The 12,529-nt window shown below is 26.6% G+C and overlaps 1 protein-coding gene across 4 annotated transcripts in view; it reads left to right on the forward strand.

Annotated features, from left to right (window-relative positions):
- The first annotated feature begins 28 nt into the window (after window positions 1-28).
- Window positions 29-12,529, forward strand: part of LOC136983113 (mitoferrin-1-like) — a 41,012-nt gene continuing 28,511 nt past the window's right edge. For all 4 annotated transcript variants that reach the window (XR_010881981.1, XR_010881980.1, XM_067279751.1 and 1 more), the window contains exon 1: window positions 29-303. Coding sequence is in view for 2 of the 4 variants with exons in the window: in XM_067279751.1 (XP_067135852.1) it covers window positions 187-303 (117 nt within the window). In the remaining 2 variants the exon portion in view is untranslated. The remainder of the gene's footprint in view (window positions 304-12,529) is intronic.

Consider the following 12,529-nt stretch of genomic DNA (forward strand, 5'->3'; position numbering starts at 1 on the left):
TTTTTTCATTGGAGTGGAACGTTATCAAAATATTGCATAATATTATCTCGTGAGACGTCAACTTACGAGATTTGTGAAACCACGTGGATGAAATATAAAATGGATTTTTTAATCAGTTACAGGCACGTGTATGTTGTCAACAAACGGACATGAATATATCGTTTTTTAATTTAATATTGCAATAGAATGGACTTTGATGACTATGAAGCTTTACCTACGTCGTCTACAGCGACACATATGTTGGCAGGTAGTGCTGCTGGAATCATGGAACATTGTGTAATGTATCCAGTTGATTCCGTGAAAGTAAGTTTCATTTCTAAGATTTTTAAGCAACTAGCAATATATAAACTTATATCAAACAAATATTATCCTTTGATTCTCTATTTTTCAAAATATGGTAAAATTCAAAAAAGAATGAAATTATTATGTGTGTTGAACATTTAATTCATAAAAATAACTTACATAATTGAGATGGAAAGTGATATTTGAAAATCCGTTGCTCCAATCACATTACATTACATTACCTAACACTTAACTTATTACCAAAGTTAAACTTGACATTTAAAAATGAAATTCTTTAATAAAACTAAGCTGTACATGAAAATTCATTTCTGATGTTTAATTTTAGGAAGACAACAAATTTTTATTCACTGTTATTAACAAAATTTTATAAATGATGACATTATTTTCTCAAAAAAGAGAAAATATATGAAAAAAATTACCAAAATAGATATTTCAAACAATAATATATTAATTAAAATTTAATGTTAAACAATATTGACACCAACTATAAGCTGTTAATTTGACATTCTTGGAAAATATTCTAGACAATCTGATTGGTTTCTTACAAGTTTATTTTCACAATCATTGAATCATTTATAAAAATATGGATAATCCAATTTGGTTTTTAAAATGTTTATATTTTTTTGATATTTTTGCAAATAAAGGATCATTCACATATAAATTAAGACTGAAATTTTTGTTTTGTAACATTGTTTTTAATAACAACATAAAGAAGTTAAAAGTTGTCATAAAGAAAACTGAATGGAAACTTAATATCAAATTAATTGTAATTTTTTTAAGCATACAATAAATAATATTAAAGCAAACTTATTAAATATTCAAACAAGACATTTTTTTACAGAAAGTATTTTGAATTTTCTATAAAATTTTTATTTGAAGATAAATGAACAATCATTATAGAGAAAATTAAAACAATTCCATGAAAAGAGTATCTTGATGTAATTACAAATAAAAAAAAAAATCAAAATTACAATTTATAGAAATTTAAAACATCTAACATTCCACTATTGATTTCTTTAGTTGTCTGTAATTGGTTTGATACAGAATATATAATAGTTCTAGTCCTAACAGATTTTTGCAGATTCATATATTTGTCTGCAATTTTAGTCCCATTAATAATTAATTTTATATAAAATAATATGTTATGCAGGACAAATGTAGTGAGTCATAAAAACTGAAATAGAAAAATGTGCAAATTCATAGTTTATTACTAATTTATATTTTTCACTCTTAGACATGGTAGTGACTAAAACAGGAAAGTTTGCTTCATTCCACTATAATTATGATATTCTACAGGGCTTGTATCTACCTGCAAATTTCCTAGGAATTCTGAAATTTTGGGACATTCTGACTGGAAAAAATTTCACACTTGTGGGGCAATTCTGACTCACAATATTTCCTAATGCCATAAGCACAGGCACTTCCTAATTTACAAATAATTGCTACATGACCAATCTTTTACTGTTATTACTAACATGGCCAATGCCAGAATACATACAGGTTGCTGGATTAAATAAAAAATTGTGAATTGGACTGCGTTTTGAGTGATCCAAATGATAAAGGTTTCATCATTTTTGTTTTTATTATGTAATTAAAAATATTTAAAACATAATGAAAAATACTGTAACAAACAATCTCCAAGAACAGATTAATTTGGTGAATTGACACAGCATAGTAACTACCAGGAATGAAAAAATTTAAGAAATTCTATAATTAATACTTGTTAATTATAAAATTTTGTAAAAACGTAAATAAATTAAAAGCTTAAATGAATTTCAAACCATAATTAATAAATATCTTGTAACAACCACATCAAGTGTTCTAGTTTTACCACTGAACAGTGCTTTATTAGGGATCTAGCTAGCTTTTTCAAATCTGTAGTTTTTGCTAATGCCCTAAAAACTATAGCAAAATTTAAAACTTTATAGAAAAACAATGTAAAAAAAATGCTTCCAACATAATAAAAATTGTAGATTTTATTTTGATATCAGCCAGTACAAAATTAGAAGTACTATAACTTACTCATAGTCATACTAAGGCCATAATTGAAAGAGTCTGTTTTTTCTGTCACCATACAGTAAAGGCAGCTTGGAAATCAAATTCTCTTGGAGGTGGACCATTGATTTATATTAATCAAATTGCTAACATTTTTTACATGTAGTCTATTGTGTATTGGAGATTTCTTTCTATAAAACCCATGCTCACTAAAACCAATATAATAATAATTTCATTTAAAATTATCGACAGCCATCTCAGTCCATTACACTTATGCCTTCTACCAGTAGGTATATGTTATATCACATATTCGGATATATTGCACTTTTTGATTGGTCCCCCAAATTTTAAAAGCACTTGAGTCAATAAATTTTAAAATATCAATTGCAATTGAATTTTTTTTTGCAACGAAATATGGTATTTTATTCCTATCATTGTCCTTGAAACTACCACTGCAAGTGTAAGTTTTGATGTTCTATTATATGTTCAATATTTATTTCTTAAATTTCCAATTACTGTATTTATACTTTTTATTAGAAAATATAAAGTACACAAATTTTTAATAAGTGATTTATTGTGAAATACAGTACTGTATAATAAAATTGCAACTGATGTTTTGTTTTTATATCGACAGTATTTTCTTTAAATGTCATTGTTAAAAAAACAGTAATGCTATATAGGCGTTTAATGGTATCGATGTTTACTATGGTTATCATAACAAATTAGCATTAAAAGTACTCAGACAGCGAGGCAAAATAAAAAGAATTTATTCATATTTTTCAATCTAGTAAATGTAGGCATATAATATAAAGTTTCAATTTACACTTTCCTTTGGCACACAGAATTTTAAATATAAGAAAACTATTTTACCATTTAGACAACAAGTACTATCAAATTAAAAATCTATTATATTGAATGTGCATTTGCTCCCTAAGCAACAAAGCCGTTACATTTGCTTTTACAATGTTGCCACATAGCCAATAAATGCAATAATAATTATCAAAAATTTAGCATCTTTTATCAGATTTAAATCTGTGGTTATGATTTAACTATTAACTGTGCGATCAGTTGAAAAATACGGACATTTTTCTAAGTATGGTATGGACACAGCTTTAAAGTATGGACTGTCTGTACTAAATATGGACTACGTATTAAAGCATTTTTGAAGAAATTCTGAAATGTACAAAAACACATCATTCATTGTACAGGAAACTATTGTATTTGTCTAAGTGTGAAATTTTCTGTCACTTTTTTGCAAATTTGCAGACAAAAGTTGTCTCTAAATTACACTGCTTGTTGCAAAAAAGTGAAAAAACTTCCTGTAATGAGATTCCTAACTTTATGTGAAAGCATTTATCATAGAGAATCAGATTATGTATTTTCAACAAAACTACTTGAAAGATAATCTAAAAACCTTGATGACAATCACTTTAAATAGCCCATTAGATTTTCAGTCTCCAAATGCAAGGTATTGAAGCACTTGAATGTATGAAAGATAGAAGAAAGAATTACTATTGTTATTTTTTATCTTGTAACATTATGGTCTATTATACTTTAAGTTAAGATTTATTGTAAGGAATCTGAATCAAACTCAATATGAATTTAATTCTCAATTCTTTTTACTTGACTGAGTATTCATATGATCCAGAGTCAAAATGACTGAATATTTTAGCCATGATCTAATTCTATATTGGAATAGGCTACTTGGTCTAGGAACCTGATAAGGATGATGATGATTATATATTTCACTTTAACAGTTTTTTTATAGCTTTGAATTTTTTGCTTATTTATTATAAAAAGAACTTGCAGCAGAAATACTATCAAGCTATTAAATTCTTTTAATGATAAATGATAATACTATATTTTAAATATTAAACATTTATTTTTTCAGATTATTTTCAAAATTCTTAATAATAATTCATTGTTTTCAAATTCTTCATCTAAAATAAATTTTAATCAGAAATTTAAATTGCTGGATTATTCAGATTATATTTTATGTTAGATCAAATTATAGTATTTAACTTAAAATATAGCCTAAAAGTAATCCGGCAGTTTAGATTTCTAATTGTTTATAGAATTCATACTTAAAGTATATTTTATACAATAAAAGGCATCCAAAATCTGTTATCATATGTTCTAACATGATGACATTATATAATACTTTATATTTACATAATGAATAAAAAATTTAAGACTAAATTGTGAAAGATTGATTTCTCAACTGAAGTTACTAATACACTTACAGAGAGAATTCTTCATTTAAGAAAGAATTGAATTGTCTGTAATTTAATCATAATTGCAGCAGCATTGTTAACAAAGTAATTAATTAACAAAAATTTCTTTGCTTTATCAGTAATTAAATTATGTAATTAATGGTTAGTAATTTCAGATACTATTATTATTGATGCATTATTTTCTTTTAAATTATTATAACTGAAGCTTGGTATCATGTTGTCATTTGTTATATCATAGGTCATATGTTAAAAATTGTTTATTTTCTGATTACATGCCTAAAAGCATTACAAATAGCAATTTCAGCATCCCACAAAACATCATAGAAACCATTTCTATTGTTTAATAACCAATAGAAATGGTTTTTATGATATGATAAGATGTCACGTGTCAAGTGAAGGGAATCTTGTTATGTAAGAGGCTGAACTATGCAGTTAATGTGTAATTTGTTATAATTTTCCTTAGCATTGTTGAAAGAGAAAATGCTATAAAGAAAAAGTTGGATAAAAGTCATATTAAAATGTTTTCATTAAGTTTTTTGTGTTCCCTGAAAAATACTTTTATGACATTCAACTTATTGCCTTAATAATGATGATGTAACCTGTAACTTCAACACTTTGCTTCCTATTCTGATATTGCAAAGATTTGACTATCAATGATGACATACTTAAGTGTATTTTAGAGAGATTATTCTTTCTTTATTTAGTATATTTTAGGTTTATAATTTACAATTATTGAATTAATAATTTAATTTTGTAATTTGTTTTGTTATAAAAGCATTTAGAAAATTTATGTTTCCATATCTAATAATAATCTACCAGTATGATTGTTACTTAAAATTAATTTTTTGCTTTATATATGTTAAATAATTCATTAAAAATTTTGCTTTCAAATCAAGTAATAAATTAATAAAAAGTTTTTTGCCAAATTATTATAGTTGACTAGTTGGACTATTCACAAGGTTTTTGCAGGACTTGTTTACTATTGTTGTGTTACTGTCCTAGTGATAATTTTAGAATCTATTAATAATGTGTATGTAATAACTGAATAATTGTACTATTAATGTATATTGGAATGTTGGTAATTGTCACCATAGACTGTTTTGTATGTCACCCAATAGATAAAGGCCAGTAAGGCCAAAATGTATTTTGGGATAAGTTAATTAAATAGGCTGGGTGTGTAATGAGCCTGTTCATTAGTCATATGTAACTATGTTTTTACAGCCTTAATTATAGTTTTAGAAAACAAAGTACACAAGCAAACTCATACAGTGTGTATAATGTAGATGAATAACTGTGTTAGATAAAATATTTAATTATAAGAAATCAGTTCTCACAGATTAATTGAGTATATAAAATACTATTTTATATTCTCACAGAACTGCCAGATCTGACACATGTGTACCAATTTCATATCTCATGATAAATTTTTTTTTACTCCAGTTGTGACTTGGGTGCAAAACAGATTGCATTTATGCAGTAAACACATTTTTTTTTTTCACTGTGCACACAGTTCAAACATAGAAACACCTGTTGAACTCCAGATCAAATTGATTGTTTTAAGATTTAAAAAGTAAAGAATATTTTATGTTAATTTTATGTACAGTACATTTCTTTACAAAAAGCTATATTTAATTATAATTTTGTTTAAAAGTATATTCATACAATTGAAGAATATTTTGTACCAGGTATATATATCCACCACACATTTTATTTCACCAAAAGTAAGTTTTTATATTTATAATTATTTTTAATTTTAGCCCTTACATCATGGCTAGCAATTCAGAATGTAATTGTGATATTGAAAATTTATTTTAAAAAAGTTTTGGCTCAAGACCATATAATGAAAAAGAAAACATTATTAAAAGAGAAAGACTAATGCTTAAATTAAATATAAATAATTCAACAAAAAATGTGTTCGATATTTTCACATTAAAATTTATGAAGACATAAAACGGCTTTGAGGATGCATAAAAATGCAAAAATTGTTTTGTTGGCCTTGCCTACTATTTTCAAATGAAATTAGTATGTGGAATAAGAATGGCTTTGATGACGTAAATAATTTGAATAAAGCTGGCAAAAGACACAAAAATTGTAAATGTCACATTGATCCTTTCATAACATTGAAGCAATTTGGAAATCAAAACAGAATAGAATTTAACATTAGTAAATAATATAAAATAAATATTAAAATTATAACAAGATAGTTACAGCTAATAGATATAACATCTATTAATTTAGATATAATATGTTTTTTTTTTTTTTTTTATCAAAGCAAGAATTGGCATTTAGAGGGCATAGGGAATCTATTGAGTCTAATAACAGAGGTAATTGGGGCTCTTTGCTGTCCACCTTACAGATCTCTGCTCTTGGCTTGATTTTCTCTGCAGCAGAATACTGTGCACTGGTATGGATGAACAGTGCTCACATTAAAAAATTGGATGCCCAACTAAATAATATCTTACATATCATAACAAGCACTCTTAAATCTACTCCTATTGATTGGTTACCTATTTTGAGTCATATCCCCTATTTGTACTCCGAAGGGATGATGCCCTGCTCGGTATATGGGAAAATATTGTGCAATCCACAACTTCTGATTCATCAGGATATTGATGAATCAGAAGTTGTAGCATAAATCAACATTAAATAAATCAAGACACCCCCCCTCTTAAGAGCTCAGTCTTTGCATTCCAGCAATTTCAACCTTATTGAATCTTGGAAAAGGCTTTGGGCTGATGTTTCTCCGGTGGACAGTCGACAACTTTCTTGTATCACAAAGTAACCAACTGGTTTTGAATTATCCAGAAATCTTTGGAGTGTGTTAAATAGAATTCGGACAAAACATGGGATATGTAGGGACAGTCTTTTCAGGTGGGGAAAAATCGCATCTCCACGGTGTGATTGTGGTGCTGAAAGACAGACTATACGTCATATTTTGGAAGATTGTCCAATAACATCTTATCCGGGTCAACAGAGTGACTTCCTGATTGTGACTGAAAGTGCCCTAAACTATGTTTTTGACTTAGATTTACATTTATGATTTGTGTTCTTTTTTGCTCTCTGCTCTTTTTACTAACTAAATGTGTAGCCATATGTTAAATAAATAAACAGAGGTAATTATATTGAACTTGTTTATTTATTAAGTATGTCAGATAATCTATTAAAAATACATTTAGAGAAGTCTCTGGTTTTTACTGGATTATCAAACAAACAAATACAAATAGACCCTAGATCATCATTGACATGCAATTAACTGATTGTCCCTGGAAGTTGACTTCTTACAGAAACACAGCTTTCCTATCATCAAATGTCATGGCATGCCACTGGTCCAAACCATATTGAAATTACTGAAATTATTGAATTTTATTATTATCTGGTTAATGTTTGATTTGACCTTTAACTTCAAAAAAAAATTTTCAGTTGATAACTTGCATTGACCTACATATAATGTTGTACTGTACAATGAGATTTTTATATAATGTTTTAAAGATTGTTTAAAACTTGCTTTGTCTATTTAGGTTTGATTTGGAAGTGTTGCAAGTACATGTTTTAACAGCTTTAGTTATTACTAAATAATGAAATAAAACTTACAAGGAATTTTTATAATTTATTCAAATTCATGCAACAAATTATTTAATAGAGGAATTACCATTTCTTTTGAGTTATAATGAAGGATCTATAAAATTTTTTATGTATGTATCAATGACATACTCAGTCAATGTATAATTTAATTAATATTCAGTTAATTTAAAACTCATTATTGTATTTTTAGAAAAAACAATTGATCTTTCAAAATTTAGCATAAATGATTGAAATAATAAACTTTTTTTTGGCATATTTCTTATACATTAAGCAGCCAAAAAAAAAAGTATAAAATATAAATGTAATATATTTACATTTATATTTTCTGCTGTCTTTAAACACAAACACCAACAAATTTTATATTAGTATTAGGGTAGATGTACCAGTTTTGGCCAGTGTACCAGTTCTGGCCAGAAAACAAATTTAACTTAAAAATATAATCACCACATATTCAAATCTGTCCAATGAAACAAACTTTTATTGTTAACTGTGTGAACAGTTAACAATAAAAGTTTGTTTCATTTGTGATTATATTATATAGTTAAATTTGTTTTCTGGCCAGAACTAGTACTACACTGGCCAAAACTGGTACATCTACCCTACATAAACCTTAGTTGTGAAAAATGTTAACATTTTTTTATTTTTCTAGAAGAATGCATAGTGTTTTAGATTTTTTTTACTACATGTCACATTTCTTTAAAGGCATCCGACAGCACTGATCCTGGCTGGTGTAATCATTTGCAGCTTCACAATTTGAATTATGCAATATTTGACAATTTAATTGAAGGTTTTAATATAAACTATAAAAGATTAATAACAAAGGTCTATTGATTATTTAAAATTTCTCAATTGAATCCCAATGGTTTACACTATAGTATCATTACACTATTAATACGAGTATCTGTATATTAAAATGGGTTGAAATGATTGAAAAGTTGATATTGTTATTAGTATTATATTAATGAAATATTTTCAGAAGCTTTTTTGTTATTTTTCAGTATTATCATTAGGTTTTTAATTTTAGATACTGTGGATGTAATAAGCATTTTTTTGTTATTTTGAGAAAAAAGACAATTTTTAACAACTAAGACAAACAGATGCTTTGATTTAAAGAGGTTTTATAAATTTGTTTTTTTACTTATTAAAATGAAATCAAGAGTTTTTTACAGAATTTTTTTATTCATCATTTAAAGATAAAAATTATATATTCTAATCATTTCTAAATACATATATATTTTTTCTTCTTAAAAACTGCTTATTATAGTTATCTTACTTTTTTAGGTTTATTTTAATAAAATTTAAAAATAAAATTAGTTGTGAACTGAAAACATTATATGAAATATTTAGAACTGTTTGAATTCAGGCATGTTTTCATTTTTTTCTTTAAGTTATAACAAGGAAGGCAATAAAATTTAAAATGACATTTTATTCAGCAGTCATAAATATTAATCTGTATTTAATCAACTCATCAATTCATTTAATTTATTTTAATAACTGACCTTTTGAGGAAAATATTTTTTTTAAGTCTATTTAAATTACAATAAATCTTTTCTTTACAACTTAATTAGTTCCTAAAAAAACTCAAAGGACGATGTTCCATTTTTCATAAGCTGTGTCATAAATTGAGAGTATTATACATTCCTGGAAATACAGCTTTAACTATATGATGATGCATAAAGATGATACAAAATATGTTTAAAATATGGTGTTTATACAGTTGTAATTGAAAACATATCAACTACAAAAACAATTATAAAGCAAGTGGTCATAAATTGAAGTTTTACTATAAATTATTGATTTTTATATAGATTAATTAATTGAAATTTAATCCAGAAATTAAATAACAAATGTTTTGGCTGTAGTTTTTAGCCATGCTCAGGTTGAAATATAGAACAAAAAGAAGAAAAAATAAGTAGTTGCAAAGTGGAACATTACATGTTTATTTTATTCTAGTCAGTTTGTTTTCTGTAGTTTGATTACTGAATTAATAAAAATAATAATTAATGAATATCTATTTTATTGTGATAATAGTGTAGTGTAATATGGATTTTGATATACAGTGGAACCTCGCTTAACGAGCATAATTTGTTCCAGAGTCTTACTCGTAATGTGAAACACTCATTAAGCATAACAATTTTTCTCATATAAATTAATGTAAAATACAATAATGTGTTCCATGTCAAAAAAAAAATACTCAAATATTTTATGTATAATGTTTATTCAAAGGAAATTATACGATATACATTGTTAAGGAGCGTAAATCATCATCATCATCTTTTCTTTTAGCGTGGAATGAACCAAATGCAAATTCAATTTGCAGAAAACAAAAAAATCACAAATAATATGTCTGATAAACATGCCAAATGATATGCCAATTCTTGGGCTATGCAAAGGCCATAATTAAATATTAGAAATTGATTAATTTGACTAGAGGTAGGCAGTTATGCCACCATGTCATATTAAATTTAATAATTATAAATAAATAATTTATAATTTAGACATTTTTAAAATTTAATTTCGAATTGGTCATTAAATTTAGTATGAGATGGCAGCAAAACTGCCTACCTCTAGTCAAATTAATTAGTTTCTAATATTTAATTATAGCCTGTACATTAGCCAAAGAATTTTGCATATCGTTTGGCGTGTTTATTATATAATGGACTATGATTGTCTATGTTTATATGTAATATGTGTAAACACAAGTTTCGAAAAATGTTTGATCACGAGTGACACTAAGATGCTAGCAGAACAAGTGCTAAACACAGACTGATGGAGCATGCGCACAATCCGGGACTTCCCCTCTTGTCATCACTCGTTATGCGAAACATCGCTCGTTAAGTGAGTCATTTTTTTACAATTTGTTTTGCTCATTATGTGAAGTACTCATTGTACTTGTTAGGCAAGGTTTCACTGTACTATATATTTGGCATTTGCTAGAATAAATTACTTTGATTTTTAATGTGTAAATAAGAATTATATTGTATGATTTAAAAATGCTGTAAAAATATTCAGTGTAATTTTGAACACCAGTGTGTAAGCATTAAAATACAGTAGAGCATCGATTATCCAACTTAATTGGGGACTGGGGTTGGTCGGATAACTGAAAAGTCGGATAACCAAAAAGTATGAAAAAATACATTATTAGTATAGTGTATTAGGCCTGGTTTAAATACTAGCCTCCCGTTTATGATTGAGCCAGTGCTGCCAGCTAAAACATGCAAAAATTTAACAAAAATAATATTAAAGTAGCCAAGACATAACCAAATATTGTAGTGCCACATCACTAGGGGACATTTGAATTTGCCGACTAGAACGCGGTCGGTTAATTGGGGGTCGGATAATCGATGCTCTACTGTAATTATTTTAATGCTTACACACTGGTGTTCAAAATTAAAGCAACAAACAAAATCTGTGTAAAATCAACACTATGTGAATGGCTGAAACTTACATCATATGTAAATATATATATATATATATATATACACACACAGTAAAATAGTGTCTTTCAGACAATGAGCATACCTTAAAGAAGGCATTTATTGGCTGATTTATTGCAATGGAGAACCATTAATTTCTGCACTTTTGCCATGTAAATTTGTGTAAGGGGCTTAAATTTTGTATATAATGAGTATATAACTTGCATAAGTATTAAAATAATTATGACAATATTAATTGTATTTAAAAAACAATTGAATCAAAAGTAAGATTACAACAGTCATTATGTAATCATATTTAATCAGATGCCAGTATCTAAATTTATTGCTTAACTTGATAACTGTATTTGTATTTTTTCTTAATGATAGATATATTGTAACAATTGAATTTTTTATTGTTTTATTTAATTTAATCTATAAAATAATTTATTGATTAGATAAAGTTTTACCTCATAGATTTAAAAAATTTAATATAAATTATTCAAATGATTTTACTAAATAAGATAAATTTTTAAAAATCCTAGAAAAATTACAAATATTCCTATGGTTTTTCAAAATGTGAGAAATTTGAATTTAATAAAACTAAATTAACTATACTCTTAATCATTCTATTATAAAAAATGTTTGACAAAATAAATTTCTCTCTTTATATCTTTGAAGAGATGATTTTTTTCTCTAGTTTTCTAGTTGTGAATTTATCAATTTAATTTAAACCTCCAAATCATATTCTTCCTGTGCTTTGGCTTTCTATACCAGAGGGGACTGACCAGAGCCCAACAATGTTGCTCTTTTCCAAATGTCTCTTGGTGCCATCTTATTTCTCACTTAAAGCACAAGGGAAATGTAAATAACAAAATTAAAAAGAGGTATAATTGACCATCCTTTTGCTTGTGTATAGTCAGCGCAACGAAAGATTGTACTTGGTGAATAGCAATTGTGCCTATTTTAGGGGAGATGGGATGGGATGGGATAGTTCTATGG

This window comes from Centruroides vittatus, unplaced genomic scaffold (assembly GCF_030686945.1).
Source record: "Centruroides vittatus isolate TY-2023 unplaced genomic scaffold, ASM3068694v2 contig_876, whole genome shotgun sequence".
Classification (NCBI taxonomy): Eukaryota; Metazoa; Arthropoda; class Arachnida; order Scorpiones; family Buthidae; genus Centruroides; species Centruroides vittatus.